The sequence below is a fragment of the Centruroides sculpturatus genome, unplaced genomic scaffold (genome assembly GCF_000671375.1).
Source record: "Centruroides sculpturatus isolate CEXI.00-Female unplaced genomic scaffold, Cexi_2.0 scaffold411, whole genome shotgun sequence".
NCBI lineage: Eukaryota > Metazoa > Arthropoda > Arachnida > Scorpiones > Buthidae > Centruroides > Centruroides sculpturatus.
Window position 1 is genome coordinate 458,312 of NW_019384776.1, and position 21,984 is coordinate 480,295.

The 21,984-nt window shown below is 30.0% G+C and overlaps 1 protein-coding gene across 4 annotated transcripts in view; it reads right to left on the minus strand.

Moving 5' to 3' along the window:
• Positions 1 to 258: 258 nt before the first annotated feature.
• LOC111629082 (protein lingerer-like) overlaps positions 259 to 21,984 on the minus strand; it is a 90,957-nt gene continuing 69,231 nt past the window's right edge. For 3 of the 4 annotated variants that reach the window (XM_023372943.1, XM_023372942.1, XM_023372941.1), the window contains exons 22-24: positions 11,090 to 11,176; positions 1,652 to 1,710; positions 259 to 1,573 (exon numbers count right to left, since the gene is read on the minus strand). In XM_023372943.1, coding sequence (XP_023228711.1) covers positions 1,298 to 1,573; positions 1,652 to 1,710; positions 11,090 to 11,176 — 422 coding nt within the window. In that variant the 3' untranslated portion in view covers positions 259 to 1,297. The remainder of the gene's footprint in view (positions 1,574 to 1,651; positions 1,711 to 11,089; positions 11,177 to 21,984) is intronic. The other variant, XM_023372944.1, reaches the window with a different exon arrangement.

The following is a 21,984-nucleotide window of genomic DNA, read 5'->3' on the forward strand; positions in this document are numbered from 1 at the left end:
AATTTTTTCAAATATAAAAATCACATTTGTGTGATGCAAAACCTTTCACAATTTTGTAAATATTTTTTTTTAATTATTTGTACACAAAATTTCGAATTTATTTACCTTCGTCTGTTTTGGAATCTTTGGAAGGGAATCTGTGCATCTCCCCATGCAGAAACGTCTCCCCCCAGGCCAGAGTCCCCGCGGAAGCGGGATCTGGCAGCGGGAGGGTTCGTCATGCACCGTGGCGCGCCGGCATCATTAACAGTCGTCATCAGAAGAGTACCAAGGCAGTTTATTAGGGAACATATCGTAAGGACATTATATAAGTCACATGTAAGAATATTACCAAACACCACTCGTCTGGCTATATATATGTATATATGTACATCATAATCTGCAGAAATGAGCACATTTTAGAAAAAAATGTGCCATCAGAAAGTGATATGATGGGAAAGGTACAAAATTACCAATATCAAACTGTTGACTTACAGTTTGAGTAGGAACTCCGTTAAGAACAGAGAAAAAATAAAATGATACATAATCTGTACATGATAGTTGCAAAGGAAAAAAAACATGATGAACGACACACACATCTTTCATGCTATGGGAAAATATCCAGATTATAAGGTAATATGTCAAAAAAACTAATTTCTAGGTAAGGTGTAATTCCACTAGTACATTAATTCCAATAATTTGTATATGTGCACAGCACAACACACACCGAATAAAGCATGGAATCTTTTTCGTGGAAAATGGGGGGATTCAATTAATAGTGTTTAATTCTGTCATATAAAATACAGAATTGTATTTTCTCCACACCCAAGTAAAGTTTTAACGTTTTTTAATATTACATTTGGTTGTGCTACTTGCTACACGCAAAAGGTTTGAAGATAGTAAAGTATGCTAATGTTATTAACAAGATAACAATTTAGATGTAAAAATACCCAAATAAATATACAAAGTGGATGTGTTATTACATGTTGTCATTCAAAATAAAAATCACAGTTACATGATGGTCCTGTACCACACAAAATATTTTCACACAGTTAATGTTCCTAATACACATTTTTCGATATAATAACTTGGCTAGCATATAGAAATAAGGGCAACATATTCTTTGTCACGATGCTTACATTCACAGCAAAAAATTCAAACCCTCACCAGACACCACAATGTATAATGAAAAGCACCAATAAACTCCTGACAGATACTAAAAATGGTACATACTGCCTTCGATAAACACAATACCAATACTTGCTGACAAATGTATGTGATCACCAACTTGTAGTGTCTGGGTGCAAGTAAGAAATATTCAATTACTGCTCCAATATGCAAAGTTCTGCTTATTGCCACCGGGTCCCTTCTGCTGACTGAGTGTGTTTCTCTGTGGTCCGGTCGGAGGATGGCCGGGATCTTGCTGAAGATGGTGATGGAGCAGAGTGGAATGATGTTGTCCGTGGGCCAGAACCGGAATGAATGGAGTGGCGGCGTACGGAGCAGAAGAGACGCCGAGGGGACCCGTTGTCTGACTACCGGCTAGGTTGAAGGGTGGAGGAGTTCCAGCATGAAATCCAGGCTTCTCATACGACTGAAAGATAATTTTGTCAGAACATCAACAAAAATTAAACCAGAGCAGGAAAACTTCGTCGTGTTGAGAGGGACTCACCTTGGCTAGCTGTGCATGATTTTTATTGTACACGGCAGCTGAGATGTCAGGCGATCCTGCTGTTTTGGAGAAAGAAAGTATTAATATACCTTATAAAAAATTTATTTTTTTAACATTTATTATGCTATACATAAATGCATTCATAATTTATAACAAACCTAATACCTAATCTAATGCAACTAAATTCACTTATACATATTAAAACTACTATCTCAATCAATGGCTAGTAATTACTGATGGCAATTAATAAATTAGTAACAATTATTTATCAAAACTTTAGGATTTTTGACAAAACTCACTTTTGTTCATCTTAAAGGGGGTTATGGTGGTTTGTGTCACCCATACACATACAGTGCTCAATTAAACAGGACCAGGGCTAATGGTTAGGGAGGATAATACAAAATTTTCTACAAATAATTTTTCCATCTGTGTTCTTGTAAGAACAAGTTAAAATTTCATTAAATAGTTTATATTTTGGTTCTTTCTGTTTTATAAATGTGGCAGAGCAAATTGGGAATCTAAGCCAAACTCATTTCTCTGGATCTAACAAAAGCAAACTGCACAATTTGTTTAAAACAGTTTAATTAATGTGAAGCATATTTTATTTTAATTTGATAGATACTTTATTGTTGATTATTCATCTCTAGAGCTTTATCTTATTGGATAAAGTGGAAGTTGGGACGAGGAGGAAGAAGAAAAAGGTGACTTGCAGAGTAGAACAAGAGGAGGTGAGGCAATACCAATGCCAAAGAATACCTATAAATAGCAGGTTTTTAATCAAATACGATGCCAAAGTTGTTGGCAGTATGGATAATTATTTGCCCATTAATAGATAAAAAAGGAAGTAAAGGATCACACAACAAACTAAAGAAAAGCACAAAACCTTCTGTCAATCTTAAAAAACTGTTGTAATTTTAAAATCAAAGAAACAAAAGTATCGAGATTGACCTGTAATAAGTGGAAATCAGAGTTAATGATTTTTACATTGTCGGCATAAGCAGCAATAGTATAATTAAGATTGTGGAGACAAACAAGAAAAAGGGAATTACTTAAAATACTCTTGTGATATGCCACAGATGGAGAGAAATTGCAAAAAGTCATGCAGTTTAATTCCAAAAGATGATTATGATGATGATAAAAAGCCATTGAGTAATGCCACAATAGTGGGACATACAAAATGCAATTACATCTAACGTGAAAAAGGAGTCCTCTGAATCAAACACCTGACCAATGTCAATAGATAAGACCTGTGCCAGTAATTAATTAAATATAGTATTTAAACTTCATTAAATACACACATTTAATGAAGTTAATTTCTATAAAACAAATTTTTGAAATCCAGATAGATAAAAAACCTTATTTTTCATATTAATAAATACTAAATGTGCTAATAAATAAATAACATAATTTCGAGAGACAACTTTTTATTAAAAAATTAATAAAAAGTTGATTTTCTAAAATTAGTAGTAATTTAATTTATTTGCAAAAATGGTCTAAAGTTTCATTAACATAGCATAAAGTTTCAGTGACAGTTGCATAGCTCGCTGATGCAACTGTCACTGGCCAGATGGATATTAAAGTTAAAATACAATATCATGGTACTCCTAGAGATCAAAACCCGTGCATATTTGAGGGCAGTTTCATAAGTTTTTTGATGTATTTGAATCTGTAAAAATGCTCTCTTACTGACAGAAACAAATAAAATCTTAACTATTTAAATAAAGTTAGAATTATCCATTAAAAGTAAAATAAGTTTTGTCAAAAACCACACAAAAAATATCCAGTAATCTTTTCAATAAAAAATTATTTCAATCATAACATTTTCTTGATTTTAATGAAAACAAACAGTTTTCTCTGTTTAGTTTGTTTGCATACACGAAAAGAAGACAAAGTATGCTTCATTACCAGTGGAATTTTCCATTTAACAAACTCACCACGTTTTCCAAAGGCAATTTGTCATATGGAAGTTGGGGCACATTACTTATAATTAGTCATCATCATCTTTTTATTTTGTTATATTAGTGTTTTGTTTAAGTTTTTTCCTAGAATATATACATATTCATTTGAATCTAAATATTAACAATTTCAATGTTATCTGAAATTGAAACTATGGTAGTAAAATTTATCACTGGAGACAGTGGAAACAAAATATAAAATTAAAATACATATTTAAATTAATAATAATTTAAGAACTTATAAATAACATTCAATTATTCTAATTTATCTGAATATTAGTGAACAAATTCATTTCAATTTTACAATAAAATGGTAAAAAACTCAATAGGTCACAAATTTTCTGAAATAGCAAAATGATGCAAATATAAGCCATAATGTTTTATGCGCCAAAAATCACGACTTGAACTCTGGTGCTTTAAATGTTACGGCTTCACACAAATTCAACTTCAAAACAGATATTTAGCGCCAATATTGTCTCAATATTTTTTTCAGCAGAAAACATTGCATTTAGCATTCAATTCTTCAATAAAATGTATTTAAAGAAAAATGGCATTTACAATGTTATGGCACAGTATTCTTCATATATCTGCTACCAGTGCAGATCTAGATATAAAAAACTGACAGCATTACTATCACCATAATTATATTGCTACTTTCCATCCTTCTAAAAATGTCTCTACATGCATCAATCACAAATTTTAAAATTAAATTAAAAATTCTTTTTAAAAAATAATGTATAGAGTTTGGTTAGGTTACAAGTAAAGTGTTTGCAAGTATGACAAATGCTGTATATTCTTTAAAAATTGGAAGAGGATATGTACCCACTGACCCTACCATGCATTTGTACAATCTACTAACTTATATTAAAGACAATATGTATTAGAGACTTTCTAGAGAGAGAAATTATTACAAGAATAAAGGTAAAGTAGTCATCTTCAATGAATTAACAAGCACAAATATTCAGCTAAGAAACTGGGCTCAATTTAGATACATTTTATATATATATATAATGTATCAAATATAGAACAACAAATTTATAAATATTACTTTTGAAAATATTTATTAAAACATTCCATATTAAAAAATTTCAACTTTCTTTATTTCATTATTATTAACAAACCCTCAAACACCAACTTTCTATTCAATTAATATTTTTCTGCATATAAATTTTCAGAAATGCAATGCCAAAATATTTATACTTTAGCCACTTAATTAATCATTTTAATTTTTAGATCATCTTACACAACTTGCTAGGAGCACTTACTATAGAAACAAGATGAAACGAGTTGGATTGATTTTCTAACATTTTGAAACCCTTTTACTAATGTTGTCTTTGTAATATTTCTCGAGCTTTGGCAAGAACTTCATACAATAATAAAGCTCTTATTTCTAGAAGTGTCCCGACACTTGTGCAAAAGGCAATCAACAAAAAAGCATCAAGATGCAATAATTTTCGACAAATTTTAATTTTTAGAACAAATGGTATGGTATTAATATAAATAAATTTAAGAATAACATTATAAACAAACAATATCAACAATGACTGTGCAACCGGCACAACGGAAATTTTAAATAATGATGATCAAAATGAACAAATAAAAATAAAGCACTTTTGGTAATTAAATAAACACTTAATATAGAATAAAACATTAAACACTAACAAAATTTGTAATTTTGAATGCCAACATGGGAGAAGATTAAAAAGGTAAAACTTTACTATGCAGGCAAAAATTTCTCTGAAGACAAGACTTAAAAATATTTAAATAATACTTCAAAAAGAACTTCTAGAAGATTATTAAGAATAATATAAAAACTGACTATTCACAAAAGTCAAAAACAAAATTAATTTGAATTAATTAAGTATATCTATTTTGACAACAAATCCTCAACTGAGCCATACATCTTAAACGATGAGGTATCTGGGCTCAAGCCCCGGTTGGAAAACTATTCTTTTTCATGGAAGGAATTTTGTAGAAAAATAAAAGCTCTCAGTATTCGCCGAGCAGAAAGGGGGGGGGTCGAAGAAAATATTTTTTAAAACATTTTCGCATAATTTTCAAAAAATTTTATGTTTAAAAAGAAAGACAAATCGCAAATTTTATTCTAATTTAGATAGAAAAGGATTTTAGTATAAATAAAATTTAGACTAAAATCCTCTTCTATCTAAATTTTATTGTCTGGAATAATTTACAGTATTATGTTCAAATTCCTGTGCCTATCTTTGAGTGTCACTAAATGTAAAAACAAAAATAACTGCTATTGTTTAAGAAAGCTAAAAAACTATTTTCTTGCTTTCTTAACCATAGAAGTTATTTTTTTATATTTGCATATAAAATCCTAGCAATTATTAGATATAAAATTTTGTTATCTACATTTACACTTAAAGCATATTGTAAAAGAAAATGAATCACCAAAATATCCCAGCTATTTATTTGACAGGTTTGACATTTGAAAAAATTGACCTTATAAGAAAGTACAATATCAAATTAAATTTTTAAAATCTTACAATGAAATTAATGCATTAACAATATTAATGTTATGCAACGATTTATTTAAATTGAAATATCTTAAAAATTGTAAACTACAATATTTGTTTTTTTATTTATACTTTTTGTTTTTCAACTTTTGTACACAACATACATTATAATACATGTTTAATAAAATTTCAAAGCATATAATTGAATAAAAGGTTTAAAATCAAAAACACAATAAAATGATTTAAAATTAAAAAAAAAAATTCATAGAAGCTATAAAAGTTCTAGAAAAGTTATGAAAAATCTTCAGCTAAATCAATCATAAGAACAAGCTGAAATCTGTTCATTCACTTTGGAATAAAACCTAATTGTTATTTTATTACTAATTAAATTCAGAAAAATCATTTTGTGAAATATTTAATTCATTTATATTATATTTAAAGTTAAAAATGGAAAATTTTACATTCACAAGATTATATTTTGGGAGGAGATTTTTCTTATTTGTATAGTGTATTTATTAGCTTTGATGTTAATGATCTTTACATTATTATAATTATATATATAGAGCTAAACAATAATAGATCCTTGCAATAAAGTCAAAAATAATCTGTATTTTTTCATTCATTTACTTTCAATTAATCAAATATAAAAATTAAAAACACTTTCTTTTTTTCATAAAGTTTGTTAATATCATAATAAATTTCTCAAATCATTTTTCTAATCATACAAGAATGCTGATTTCTATACTATATACCAGGGCTTCTTAAACATTTTTTATTTACGACCCCATTTATGATTGCAACTTTTTTTCGTGACCAAAAAAAAAAAAAAAAAAAAAAAAAAAAAAANCGACCCAAAGAAATATATAAAATAAAGATATATACAAATTTTCAAAAACAATAATGGTGTACTACCACAGTTCACTCTTGTATTACAATGGAACAGAGACAACTGAATACACTGAAAAATGACAACACTACACTAGTTCACACTAGTGTTGCTGAATCGTCTCGCTGCACCAGAAGTGACACAAAGTGCAACTCACAAAACCTATGACACAAAACGTGTCATTTTCAAACTCTCTCAAATTATTTTCAATATTTTGCATTAAAATCTTGCAACCCCATTTGGGGTCGCAACCCGTAGTTTAAGAAGCCCTGTTATATACAAACAGAATGTTGAAAGATAAAAATTACTGTATTGTGTATATTGGTAATCATTAACAAGCTATTCAGATTGTATGTTACAAGAATAAAATTTTGTGTTAATATTGAATTTGTAGACTAAATAAGAAATATTTAAGCATTAACAAAACATATAATACATATAAATAAAAAGTAGCTTTAAGTATGAAGAAAAGTTTGAAGAATATTAAATATGAAATATCAAAAATTATAAATGAAGATATAAATCTAGACTACAAAGACTAAGTATATATTATGTATACTGCAATACATAGTGGATAATTAAAGTATTTTATGAAAGAAACTTCTTAAAATGATACAAATCCTTCAAAACAAGCTTGCGTTTTCAATAGATTAAAAACTAAATTTAAGTAACTTGTTATTATTATGCATGTGTATACTAATTCACAAAATATGTACATGTTAGCATTTTAGTTCAGGTTTTTACTTACATGTAACTCCAAAATTCTTCATGCATACACAAGCTATTTCATTATATGAGCAATAAAACAAATAAATGAATTTTGTTTACATTTAGCCTAAACATTTTATTTAAAGGGAAATCTATTAATAGAAAGTTAACAGAAATTTTTAAAAATGTACTAAAATCATGTTTCAAAGATTGAATTTCCCCCAAAATGTTGCCTTATAACCAGAATCATATCCTTATTATTGATATGAGAGAACAGAATTCAATCAGTTATGTCAATTACAATTTTTCATCTTCGAAATCTTTCCGAAACTGGGATTGTATAAATACACAATGCCAAAACCAATACTAGCACTGTGAAAAGAAAAAATTTACTAATGTTTTTGTCTATATAATATAGACATCATGAGGTAAAAACAATATAGAACAGAATCAGTTGGAACATCTCAAAAAACATTCGATTTTTCTTAGCTGTTTTGTTCTTTATCATTTTCACCTTATGATGTCTATTTTATATAGATGAAAATGTTAGTGATTTTTTTCTTTTCACAGTGCTGGTGTTGGTTGTGTGTTCTTCTCCTGTATTAGTTGAAAGATGATCATTTTCCAAGAGAGAAACTTTCTCAAGTATGTAAAACTCAATTTATTTGAGTTTTCAATACTTTACTTCAAAATTATGTTGTCCAGATCAGTGAGCGGAGTTGGTAAACAAAAAGTCAGACCCCGACTCTGGCAAATCTGCAATGTGCTACTCCAACTCTGACCTTAGAATTTTTTTGAATGTTACACTACAATTCCTTTTATAAGAAAAACACCACCGGGTGCCCAAGTATTTTTACCTAAAATTTCTTTATAAAAAGTCATTCTAAAATTGATGTCGAGAATAAAAAATGAACATAACAAATTTACCTTGAAAAAACTTCCAAGTACAAAGAAATGCACCACATCTTAATAGTAAAAAAATTCCACTTTTATTAATTAATTACAAAAATTATTTTCAATAAAAAAAATTAAATACAATAAATGCAAAAAATGAGTTGATGAGTGACTTAATAAATTGGTCCCTAAAACAGTTTCATCCTCTCTGACTACAACAGAAATAGTTAATTTCCTACCAACAGTTGGCCAAACTCAAGTATTGAATATGTAGCAGAATTTTAAAATATGAAATTTGAAAAAAATCAATAATCTTGAATTGACAAGTACAATTGTGTCCCGAGAACCAGTGAAAAATAAGCCAAAATAATCCTATTAATTACATTTTGCAGTTCTCTCTCTCTTTTAGTTTGTTGCAGTTAGATTCTGATCTCAGTTTTATTTTTTTCATTGTTTTTCTATTGACTGTTTTAAGACCAAATTGAAGATACCAAAGCTGTAATATATAGTCATAAATAACTTGAAATAACTAACTTAAAAACTTACAATAGAAGGGCAGTGAAAAAAAGTCAGTCAAATTACTCAAATTAATTGATATCCAAAGAAAAACATCTCAGATACAAAAAATATTGCACAAAGTAAAAATTATGGCACTCTAAGCAACACTTGTCCAGATGGATTCTGAAGTTCAGTAATGGCATTACTTGATTCTTGTAGGTTGGTGGAGGGAAAATGCCTACAACTTTTCTATTGGTTTGCATGTAAATTTTCTTACACTCATAAATAACTGAATAATGTGTAATTTTTGTTACTGAATATTAATTGTAATAGTTCAGTTTGAAGATAACAACAAACTTATTAATTATATACTTAATACTCATCTAGATGCTTCTTAATTTCCATAACACTACCTTAACTCACTAAGAATTATTAATTTTGACAAATGTTTTCAACCAGTTCTTCAGGTTTTTAAAAAATTTATGGAACATTAATAACTGTTCTTTATGAAATAGAACAGTTAAGAACATTTAAAATACAAAATTCTTTGAAATAATGAGCTGTTTGAATTCAAAAAATAAATTACAGCAATATATATACAATTTTAAAAAATTTATGGAACATTAATAACTGTTCTTTATGAAATAGAACAGTTAAGAACATTTAAAATACAAAATTCTTTGAAATTATCAGCTATTTGAATTCAAAGAATAAATTACAATGATATACAATTTAAAATAACAAACTAATAAAATAAAAAAAAGAAAAATAGAAAGAACAATAACAAGAAAGAACAAAGTAAGTTTATGTATAACAAGCACATGACTGGTGTTATGAGTGAATAGCAAACTACAAAGACTCCCAGTTAATTTTCAAGTGTGTCCACCATTTATAGCCTTTTAAAATGATAAAGTTAAAAAAGGAAAGCAGGCTGGAGTATACAAAATCCCATACAAAAATGAACAATCAGATTTTCGAGAAAGAATACATAAGAGTCGCAAACAAAAACCTCAATAAATGTCTTAAAAAACATATGTATAACTTTGAGAAAAGGCAGTATTGTTCGGCTTTGTCAAGATGCACAAAGCGGCAGTGGTAGATTGAGAGGAAGCTAGCATTATAAAACTGGTACACTCACAACAACATTAGTAATGAATTTGGAAAAAGTTGAAATTTAGAGAAGTAACCTTTTGCAGTAAGCAGATTTTATGAACTATAAAGATGCCACAGTGTGGAAATATATGAGTGAAAAGAATTGTTGGAGAGTACTGCATAATGTCCATACAAACAACAAATGTAATGATTAAAATAAAAAGGAAAAGAAAAAAAATTACATTTTATTTATATAATATAGAATTATTCCAAAGAATCTTGTACTTTAAATGTCCTTTTTGAAATAGAACAGTTATCAATGTTCATGAATTTTTAAAAACCCAAAGATGGCCTTTAGAACAGGTTGAAAATGTTTCTTAAAGTTAATATATAATTCTCAGTGAGATAAGGTGTTGTTGTGGAAATTATTAATTTTATGTCTAACAAGATTTTAAAAATATGTAAAAACTTAATTCAACACTGAAAAAACAAATAGAAATCGTAAAAACTGAAAAATTTATTACAAATTAATTTCTTATATATAAACAGTTTTATTATTAGAAAGATGTAATATAAGCATTGATAGTCTGATCACTTCAATCACTTTTTTTTAAATACATATAATTATTCTGTTTTTGTGTTTGTTAAATTATGTATTTTTAACTTTCTTGAAAGTTGAATAGCCAAAGGTTTGTTACGAAAAAAATTTATTTATGGACAATGTGGAATTAATTGCTATACACAATATTAAAATTTAGGATATTCAATTTTTAATTTCTAAAATTTAAAATTATCAAGTCATTGATTTAACTGATGATTTTTAAATAGCTTTTTCAATAAAACTAAATTAGAAATTATTGATTCAAAATAATTCAAAACTATCAAAAGAGAAAGTGAATAATGATAACTTTAAAAAATTTCTTCTGACCTGAAACTCCTTTCCCTTGACTCTGAGATCCAGAACCATAAGTACCTTTGGCAAAATCTTGTGCTTGAGTCAGACTTTCATAACCAACTACAAGAAACCATTTATTATAACTTATGATTTTTATTCTTGTTTTTACTTTATCAATAAAAGCATTTATTTTTAATTCATAAACCTTTTTTTGATAAATATAAACTGAATAATAAAAATATCTAATCAAGTCTGGAAAGAATATCAAAAATAAAATTGTATGGCAAATAAATAATTGGAAATTTTTACCAAATATCCAGAACCAAATTCCGAAGAATGCACGTTTTGATGCAAACATCGCATCAACTCTCGACTATCTGAGGTAACGAGACCATGTTAAAAACATATGATGAAATATAAGTCTTAAAAGTATATGAATATTAAGCTAAATTATTATCAATATTGATGGTTTTATAGAAACAACGTGAACACAAATAAAAATATTTAAAAGTAATCAATTATAACGAAATTTTTAGTTTCGGTAATAACCTTGGTAAGGCTATTAGGCACGCAAGACGTAAAACAAATTATAACGAATACTTGTCAATTGTCTAATTCACCTCTTAATAGTCGAGAGTTGCATTATCAAAGTTTGAAATACTTCCTGAAACAATCAATGCTCACAGTATTTCACTTTCAATTCTTCTGAAAATTAAATTAATTAAGTCTTTAAAATATTTTTACTATTTATTTCCAGTAATTTCAACTTCAATTTAATTCATAAGCTCCTTTTATCAAACAGAAATCAAAATAAATTTTATTCTTCTACATTAATAAATCTAATTATTCTTTCTAGTAATAAAAATTTATATTAGAAATACACAAAAATGTAGTTCAACAAGGATACATTTTGATGGTATTAATAGAATTTCAACCAGAACAATTTAAAAAAAATTGCTTCTGTAATAGTTGAAATTTTCAAAATTTCATTTGAATCCAAAATTGTTTTGGACGAGGACAACTGATAGTACAATAGCAAAGGAGAAAAAAAAATGCTTATTTCTATTTAAACATTTATGTGTTTTTCATAATACACAACAGTGTTATATTAAAATAATAAAAATGTATTATTTAATTTTATTTTAAAAAATCTCTGTATAGGCCTACATGGGAATACAGATATTTAAATATAAATTTTCTGCAGAGAGAAAACAATTCAATGACAATTGCACAGATCTAAATTGCTGATAACTTTTTTAAACTTTTAACATTCTGCTACATACTATACAATAGTTAGACAAATTACAAAAAGGTAAATACAGTCTATAACACTGTTGATAATTCCGTTTTATATGAATTCCATGTTGTACGGGTCACTTAGATTTTACAAATATGTGAGATTTTACAAATACGGCACATGTATTTGTAAAATCTAAGTGACTCGTACAACATGGAATTCATATAAAATGGAATAATCAACAGTGTTATGGGGGTTGACTCTAATTGTAATGTTTTGCCATTTTCCAGATTGTAGTTTAATTTCTTTTAGAATACAATGAGCCCCTCACTTTCAATTGATTCAGCATATAATCAAATACCTTTACTTATGATGATTCCTGCCAACTGGAACATGTGAGCAAGCATTAGAGACCATATACAGTGAAAACTGCTTAGGCAACCACCTGCAATACAACTCTGGGTTTAAATATAATAAAGGAAAACTAACAAAGTTATTTTCCCCAGATTAAAAATAAAAATTTTGTCAATAAAGGATTTATTCTCTCTCTTTCCCAGCCTATAACTGGGCTTAGCAATTTTAAATACTACCTGGAACTGATAAATTGTTTGATACAGCTTTTATTTTTGTAACTCGTTCTCTTAAAAAAGTAGAAATATTAACATCAAATTTAAAATAGTAAAAGATAAATTATAATTGGAAATCTTGATGACATAAAAGAAAAATTGCCTCATCCAGCAGAAAAATCTATATATATATATATATATAAATGGACATGTATGTCCCTATATTTCACTTTTTCGCAAAAACTACACATCACACGTGAATGATGTTTGTTTGTGGTAGTAGCCCCAAGTCTCTATTCGTGCATAGGGGTGGTTGTGTCTCGATAGCTATAAGGGTGCGGGAGATATGGGCTTGAAAGTAGTTGAAAGTGGCTTTCTATTTCGAATGTTTTGTTCGAATTAAGTTCGAACAATGTTCAAATTTGTTCGAATTAAATTCGAACATAAAATTCGAATATTGGTTCGATTATAGAACGATCGTAAACGTTCCAGAAACGTTGAAAATAGTTCGTTTGACTGGACGTGAACAGGAGACGTTCAGAAATAAAATNATATTCCTCATGATCAGTTCCGCTGAAAGTGGTGAGCCCATCAGGACTCCTTGCTGCCGTAGATATACTTTGTCCTTGAACTGGAAATAATTATTTTCCGAAATAAAAAGTAGAGCTTCACGTAACTCTAAAACTTCTTGTGCTGTAAAGCCCTTCTTGATTAGTAGTGCATTAGTAAGCATAACAGCCTCAGACTGCGAGAGAGAGAGCCACTACATCCAACTTGTAGAAACTATACTCATTTTGTGAAATGTTGTTTAGGACAGAAGATATATAGGCCTTTGCCCCAATGGAGGAAGAGTTAACCCAGTGTTTCTCAGCCTGTAATGAATCGGCGCCCCCTTCAATAAAACCACTACGTAGTAACGCCCCCTTCATTTCAAAATTCCGATGCCGAGGGCCAGGGCTAATGCCAAATTCGTACTGCATTGAATAGACTAGTGACTAGTATAATGTTATTTGTTTAATTATTGTACAATATAACAAAAAAAATAGCTAATTAATTTTAATATAATGTTTTAGTATATCGCCCAGAAAATTGTTTTTCACCCCCAAAATATAAATTGTTACAAATTGCCCCCTCAACATGGAAAAACGCCCACATGGGGCGATATTGCCCCCGTTGAGAAACACCGAGTTAACCAAACAGGAAGGCGATAGGAGCCCACTTAATAACTTGGCCAGCACCTTTTCAAGATGGAAGGCTGGGTGGGTCCTTTCATTAACTAGCGGTCTCAACGGCCAACCCTCCTTATGGGTTTTAACCTTGAAAAAGAACCTGGGGCAAGCTATGTTGGTCGGGGGATCGACATGCCCAGGAAGAGCAGAAACAGTTGGAAGAGATGCTATTTTCTTAACTTTCTTAGGACGGTAGAAGTTGGATCAGTTTGCAAGGGCACTGCATGGGAATGGCTGAGGAAATCAGGCCCTGGCTACAAAATCTTCCTCCTTGCATAAAACAAACTTTTTCTCTGTCCACGTTCAGGAGCTGTGAATTGTTCATTTCCAAGTACCACTTTACAAGATGGCTGTTGACATAATTTCCACTGGCAACCATGGATTGCTTTTGAGAAGTGAGCACAGAAACGATGGAAAGTTTCATGTTTGAGAACTTGGTTGAGGCTTGACAACTCTTCAACACTGCCAGAACCGCCAGGATCGTATCCAATGTGCAGGTGCCACATGGCAGATGGATAAATTTAGGTCCTCTTTGTATAATCTTTAGAATCTGGGCTGAAACTTGCTCTTCTGTATAATTGTAGAACGGGGTTGGTTGTGGATGCTTGCTTCTTTCTTGTAGATTCTAGGAGCCAATTGAATTTCTTATTTAACTTGAAGATTACCTTTCCAGCAAAGGAAGAAGCAATACTTTGTAATTTTCCCAATTGGACATACAGAGAGGCCGTGCCGCAGGTCTTTGTAAATTGTAGGTTTGTAGGTAGGTTGAGCTCTACTTCAGCCTGAGACTTATGCTTAAATTTGATAAGCTTTGAAAGAAGTAACCTTTCCATATTCTGCAAGGCACCTCGAAAACATACAGGGAAGGCTTTCCGGTTGGTGGAGATGCACTTTGGGACTATGTTGTGCCCCCTGCACTTTAGCAAGAAGATCAGCTGGGTGTGCATTCTGTACCATTGCTTTTTCAGGCTTAGCATAACAAAAAAGAATTGAAAAAGAATATCCATTGTCCAAAATTCATCATGGAAGTTAACTATAATTCAGAAATGGACAGCACGCCGATCGTTTACTAGGAGAAACTTCTTAACATATAGGCGTTAAATTACAAATGAATGTCGCTAGATCAACAAGCGCTTTTGATGATAATTATTTTCGTCTCCATCAGGTCATTAAAAATGGTTAAAGGTTTTTTTAAATATGACTATCAAATTATTCCAATGGTATTAACGTTTTGGAATGAAAGCAACGGTAGAACGTAAGAAAACAGAATTTAAATAAAAACACGTTCGGTTATAATGCGCATGTGCTATAAGCCTCCAAACTGTGGGGCTAGATATGTTGTCTTAGACAGTTATACAAGTTAACCCACAAATGGGGCAAATCAAGTATGGGGGGTGTTTGTTTCCAAGTACCGCTTTACAAGCGGTACTTAGAAACAAACACCCCCCCATACGAACAATTTACGGCTCCTGATCTCGGGCAAAGAGAAAAAGTTTGTTTTATGTAAGGAGGAAGATTTTGTAGCCAGGGCCACTGACTTCCTCAGCCATTCCTGTGAAGTGCCCTTGTAAACTGATCCAACTTCTACCGTCCTAAGAAAAGTTAAGAAAATAGTATCTCTTCCAACTATTTCTGCTCTTCCTGGGCGTGTTGATCCCCGTCCAACATAACTTGCCCCAGGCTCTTTTTCAAGGTTAAAACCCATAAGGAGGGTTGGTTGTTGAGACCGCTAGTTAATGAAAGGACCCACCCAGCCTTCCATCTTGAAAAGGTGCTGGCCAAGTTATTAAGTGGGCTCCTATCGCCTTCCTGTTTGGTTAACTCGGTGTTTCTCAACGGGGGCAATATCGCCCCATGTGGGCGTTTTTCCATGTTGAGGGGGCAATTTGTAACAATTTATATTTTGGGGGTGAAAAACAATTTTCTGGGCGATATACTAAAACATTATATTAAAATTAATTAGCTATTTTTTTTGTTATATTGTACAATAATTAAACAAATAACATTATACTAGTCACTAGTCTATTCAATGCAGTACGAATTTGGCATTAGCCCTGGCCCTCGGCATCGGAATTTTGAAATGAAGGGGGCGTTACTACGTAGCGGTTTTATTGAAGGGGGCGCCGATTCATTACAGGCTGAGAAACACTGGGTTAACTCTTCCTCCATTGGGGCAAAGGCCTATATATCTTCTGTCCTAAACAACATTTCACAAAATGAGTATAGTTTCTACAAGTTGGATGTAGTGGCTCTCTCTCTCGCAGTCTGAGGCTGTTATGCTTACTAATGCACTACTAATCAAGAAGGGCTTTACAGCACAAGAAGTTTTAGAGTTACGTGAAGCTCTACTTTTTATTTCGGAAAATAATTATTTCCAGTTCAAGGACAAAGTATATCTACGGCAGCAAGGAGTCCTGATGGGCTCACCACTTTCAGCGGAACTGATCATGAGGAATATTGAGTTCAAGATTTTTAGCTTTCCCCTCACAATAGTGTATCCGCTGTTATACCTTAGATATGTTGATGATATTCTAGTAGCTTGGCAGGATACCCATGGAGATTTTCTCACAATCGTTTATCCCACAATTAATTTTACCTGGGAAAAAGACAATGAAAGAGAAATCACATTTTTGAATCTAAAAACGTAGATTTTAATTACCTTTTTTCTGATTTTCTTGTTAAATTTGACTGAAAAATAAAAATACTAAGAAATAAAACAAACTTTTTATGCACTATTATTAGCTAATTGTAGGAATATAATTCCCATGCTGAAGCAGTTTGCCTGCCAAAGTAGCATTAATGCCACTATCATATACAGGTACTCTAGGTGAGCATTGGATTGATAAACTATAAGCCAATTAACAGTGTAAACACAAGTATTTTCAGTAACAAGCATTTATCATTTTGAACAACATATTCAATAGAATTAATCAAATTGAAATGCATACTCTATTTGACAATATATGACTAGGAGATCTGTCTTGTTTATTAAACTGTAAACCATTGACAAACAAAAACATCCTATTTAACTAAAACCTAAGAAACCAGTGTCCTATACATAATTAAAATGCATAATGCCTACAATAAGAAACAGGTTATTTGGATTAGGTAGCCAATTTCAACATTTTCAAATTCAGCAACAACAAAGATACTTTTTCCATGCAGCTTCTGTAGACTTCAGTTACGTTTCTCAATGCTGTTTTCCCATTAAAAACAAAAATGGCTCCTGCAGCATGTTTGCAGATGCATATAAACAGTATATTGCTGCACTTAAACCATTGTAACTATGCAATATTTTCTAAAGGAATATAGAGGAAAGTGAAAATTATTCAGAGTGATTAGTGGTTATTGTTTTTTTAAATAGGCCTAATAAAAATTTCATTTTGTATTGATCCTAGGTGCATGGCTACACAAGATACAATATATGATTATCTAAAAATAGTTCTCTAAAAAGTCCAAGCTTTACAGGATATTTCTGCAGCAACAGTTGAGAAATGTTTACTCTATACACAATGGGCACATTAAACTTTGAAGAAAACCCTGGCATCCTAGCATACACTTGGATTTATTAGTTAAGTTTATATTCATCTCTCTGCTCACATTTGCTTACATTAATTCTGTTAGTTACCACTTTTGGGAAAATGAAACCATTACTGTCTAAAATTGTGAATTTAAGAGTCAGAACATTGTAGTGTCACCAATCAATACTTTTTTTAAAATGATATTTAACCTATTCTTTATTTTATGTAAAAGCAATCAACTGAGATAAATTTTACTTTATATGTTATTAAAATATAACTGTGCAATGATGAGGTATTGAACAAGGTTAAGTGTTCAGTTCTAAGCAAATCATCCTGTATATTGAATTTACTTATATTTAAATTCACAGAAACATGGGCAAACTTAGTAAGACTATCAATATTTTTGAACTTGATTGAAATGCAAATCCTTAAATATCTCGACAAAGAAAAATGGATTTACACAACTTTTATAATAGTCAATCCAACTGAATAAATGCAATATTCTAGAATCATTTATGATTCAAATGCTATAATTACATCAGTTTACATTATAAATTATGTTGATTACTAAAATTCTTTCATTCTAAGATGCATAATGCTTTTAAAATACAAAATTTAAGATAAATATTTTAAAATTTTGTATTAAATTTTCTTATATAAATAAAATCAAGTTAGAAAACTAATACAAATTCCAGGAAATATATAATGTTTGGCAGAGGTATTCCCAAGATAGTCACATAAACAATCACCTTTTTATTTTAACATTGCACTGTAATGTTTTTGAAGACATTTTAAACAATAAAATGGAGTTTAAATTAAATGTCTGATACAGTACATTTTATTCGCACTGACATAATCATTGAGCAGTATAGCCAAAAATATCACTTTCCAGTATATAACACCTTACATGATCTATTTGCCTATGATTGCTGATTGTCATTTTGAACTGTAAATGTAAGATGCTATTGATTGTAAGACATCTCTTCTCAGACAAGTAAAACAGTACATCTTATAGTCAAGGAAATATGGTATATTAATATTTTTCAAATATTGATATACCATAAAAAATAAGTTAAGTATGTATACTAATTTAAAACATGCTCTTAACTATTTTTACTGACTAAAAAGTTTTAAAAGAATTGTGCTTCAACTGAAACAAGATGTTCCTAAATATGTAAACCAGTCATAAAATTAACTTAGGTTTTATGAGAATTGTAACAATTTTTAAATAAACTGAACTTATGATCTTTTGTATTTTCACTGACAACTTGCTAAAAATGTGCTATGGCATCAAGACTAATTTATTGCATTGTAGAACAGAACAGAAACAGAAGAACAGAACAATATCAATCTTGTTTTCTAGATTGTGGCAAATTCAGTAATAGCAAATGGATAATTGGCACCAAATTATGAAAGTTATCATTTCATTGACCTGTTCTGTGTTATTCCCAACAATTCTCGGTGTTATGACTTCTGACCTTGAGCATTTGACCCAAGATATCTTGTTATAGCATTGGTACGTTTTTGGAATTAGATGTTGCTAGTCATCATAATTTTTATATTAAAACTAACTTCCAAAATATAATTTTGTTTGTTTTTATATTTAAAAAAAAGATATCTATTTTGTTCGTAAAAAATAAAAAAAATAATTTCAGACGATACAATAGCCACAATTATTTTTTAAAAAAACAAAATTTTTGTTAGGCAAATTCAACAAAAATTCAACACGGCAGTCACACGCAACAGAGAAAATTTCAACATGGGATAGGTTAAATTAACACTGAATATCAAAATGCAGAACACAAACTACAATGAAAACCAGATTTGGTTTATTTCAGCCTAGTTCACACAAATATTCATAAGTCCAGACATTTGACTCTTCTGATATCATAACAAATTCTTATTCATATTATGAAATTTTCTTTACTAACAAATTAATCTTTTTTAAACATACAATTACAAAAAGTTAAATATGAAGGCCAGTCAGAAAGTAATCTATATTAATATTATAAAGAGATAATGTTTGTAAGTTTGTATTTAGAGGTAATCTCCAAAACTACTCATCTGATTTCAAAAATTATTTCACCAATATTTAGAATGGAACTTCAGAGTGGACATAGGCTGTATATTATTCTGTTAAATATTCATATAAATTAAAAGATATCATCTAGGGTTAAGGCTTTTATGTCCAACAGATGGCACTATGAGTATGACGCCCTAAGTTTGCTTTTCTGTGAGGCATTATGCTTTTCTGTGAGGATGAACTAAAGCAGATCATCTTCTATCTATCTATATAAATAAAAATGTAATGTTCGTTTGTTCCTACCAATTTTTTTTTCAAATTTTGACACTACTCTGCATTCGAATACACATGTGTTTTTATATAATATACGTGTCAAAATTACCCCCACTGGGGGGAGATGGACAGGATTAAGGCTTACTGTGAAGAACTCAGCTTCTATTATACTATTTTAGATGTGGTTTTTTGCATTTTTGATTGCGTTTTAATAGGGTACGTCAACAGAATATACACTAAAAAGGGATTTTTTGAAAATTCCTCCCCCATCGGGGAAGTGTTATAAATTTTTAAGAGATACATTTTGGGCCACAACAACGTGTGGCAGGGTCTGCTAGTGTAAAATAAAAAACCAAAATAGGATACAAGAAAACTAAATGAAATTTACACAGCATGTAGTTATAGCTTTCATGATTAAGTTCTCACTTTTCAAATATAATCTCTGTCCTTTTCAATGGTTTTTATCCACCTTTTAACAAGGGCATGTATTACTTCATGGTAAAAATCACTATCATTCTCCTTCAACCATTGGTATATGAAATTTTTCAGAGTCTTCTCATCTTCAAAGCAATGCCCACGATCAGCCTCTTTTAGTGGCCTGAACAGATGGTAGTCTGATGTGCTAAGTCAGGGCGGTATGGTGTGTGAGGCAAGACTTTCCATTAAATTTTAGCTTCTTCAGGATGCCCTTGTAGTGAACAGAATTTATTGTGCATCTGAGTGGCTGGCTGCTCTGCTTTTCATCAGCCAAGGGGATTTGACTTTCAGATTCCTTACAGCAATGAACCCAACATGTAACAGTGCTGACATCCACTGCTGCATCCTCATGAACATTCTTCAGTCTTTCATTAATGGAAATCATCATTAATGAACGGCTGAAGAATGTTATTTTACTTTCCTCAATCAGGAATTCTGTTACAGATCACTGTCTTATACAATGTCAATATCACACATTTTCTAAAATGATGCACTGCAGCCACCTGTTGATTTATGAAAACTTATTATGAAGGAATGCAGACAAAGGTTGAGGGAACCATGCCAAATTCAAATTTCTCACATTACCGACTTATTTAACAAGAAATAAAAATAGAAGGAATTCCTTTCTGACTGTCCCTTATATATCAGTTAAACATTTCTTCAACAATTTAAAATGTATAATAATAAATTTTTATTTTCTAATAATGTTACAATAATAATTTTTTGAATCAGTAAACAATTTTTATTCCTACCTATAAAATTATTCATATTTAAATAAAAAGTTAAATGAATTGCTAACTAACAAAGCCAAAAAGCAAGTATTATTATGAAGCAAGTATTCACAGGAAATTGATAGATTTTGGTTTTAGAATTCATAGTAATTCATAATTTATGTTTTTAAAAAATTTATATTTTCTACAGTTCATGTAAAATTTAAAATTCTAATAATTATTTTCTTCAATCTTTAAAATAATGATTTGTTAAAAACAATACAGTAATAACATCCTACAAAATAGATATTCAATTATTTTGAGAAAGTTAAACTCTGAGCAAAAAAAAAAAAAGTTTTTCCTAAATAAACTGTAACAATAGCTAAGTTTTTGATTCCTTGTACTTGATTCTATAGTATATTATAAAGAAACACCTTTTTGCTAAAAAACAACAAAATTGCTTCATCTCCAATATAATAATAAACAATTCTTTACTACAATTTTTAATAAACTAAGTCTTTACGTTGAAAGAAAAAATTTCTTCAATAATCATTTATAATTATGATTACTAGATTGTAAAAGCGAAGAAATTCTAGTAAACAAATTAAATTCATTGTATTATCATTCAAATTTTATTTATCAATCAACGTAACAAAAAGCTATAAGCTAAACTCAAGTTTCACTCTGTGTGATCACTCTGCACAGACCAAATCAAAGATGATATCAAGCTTTGCTGGGGGGAAAGGGTACTAAGGTTTTTCTAATTATGATAAGAATTATAAGAATCCAGATTAGATCAGATCTGATTTGGACAAGGATTTCCTATAAAACTAGACTGATTTTTATCACATTAGCTAACTGATTAATCCAAAATAAAAATATTTCTTTTCAC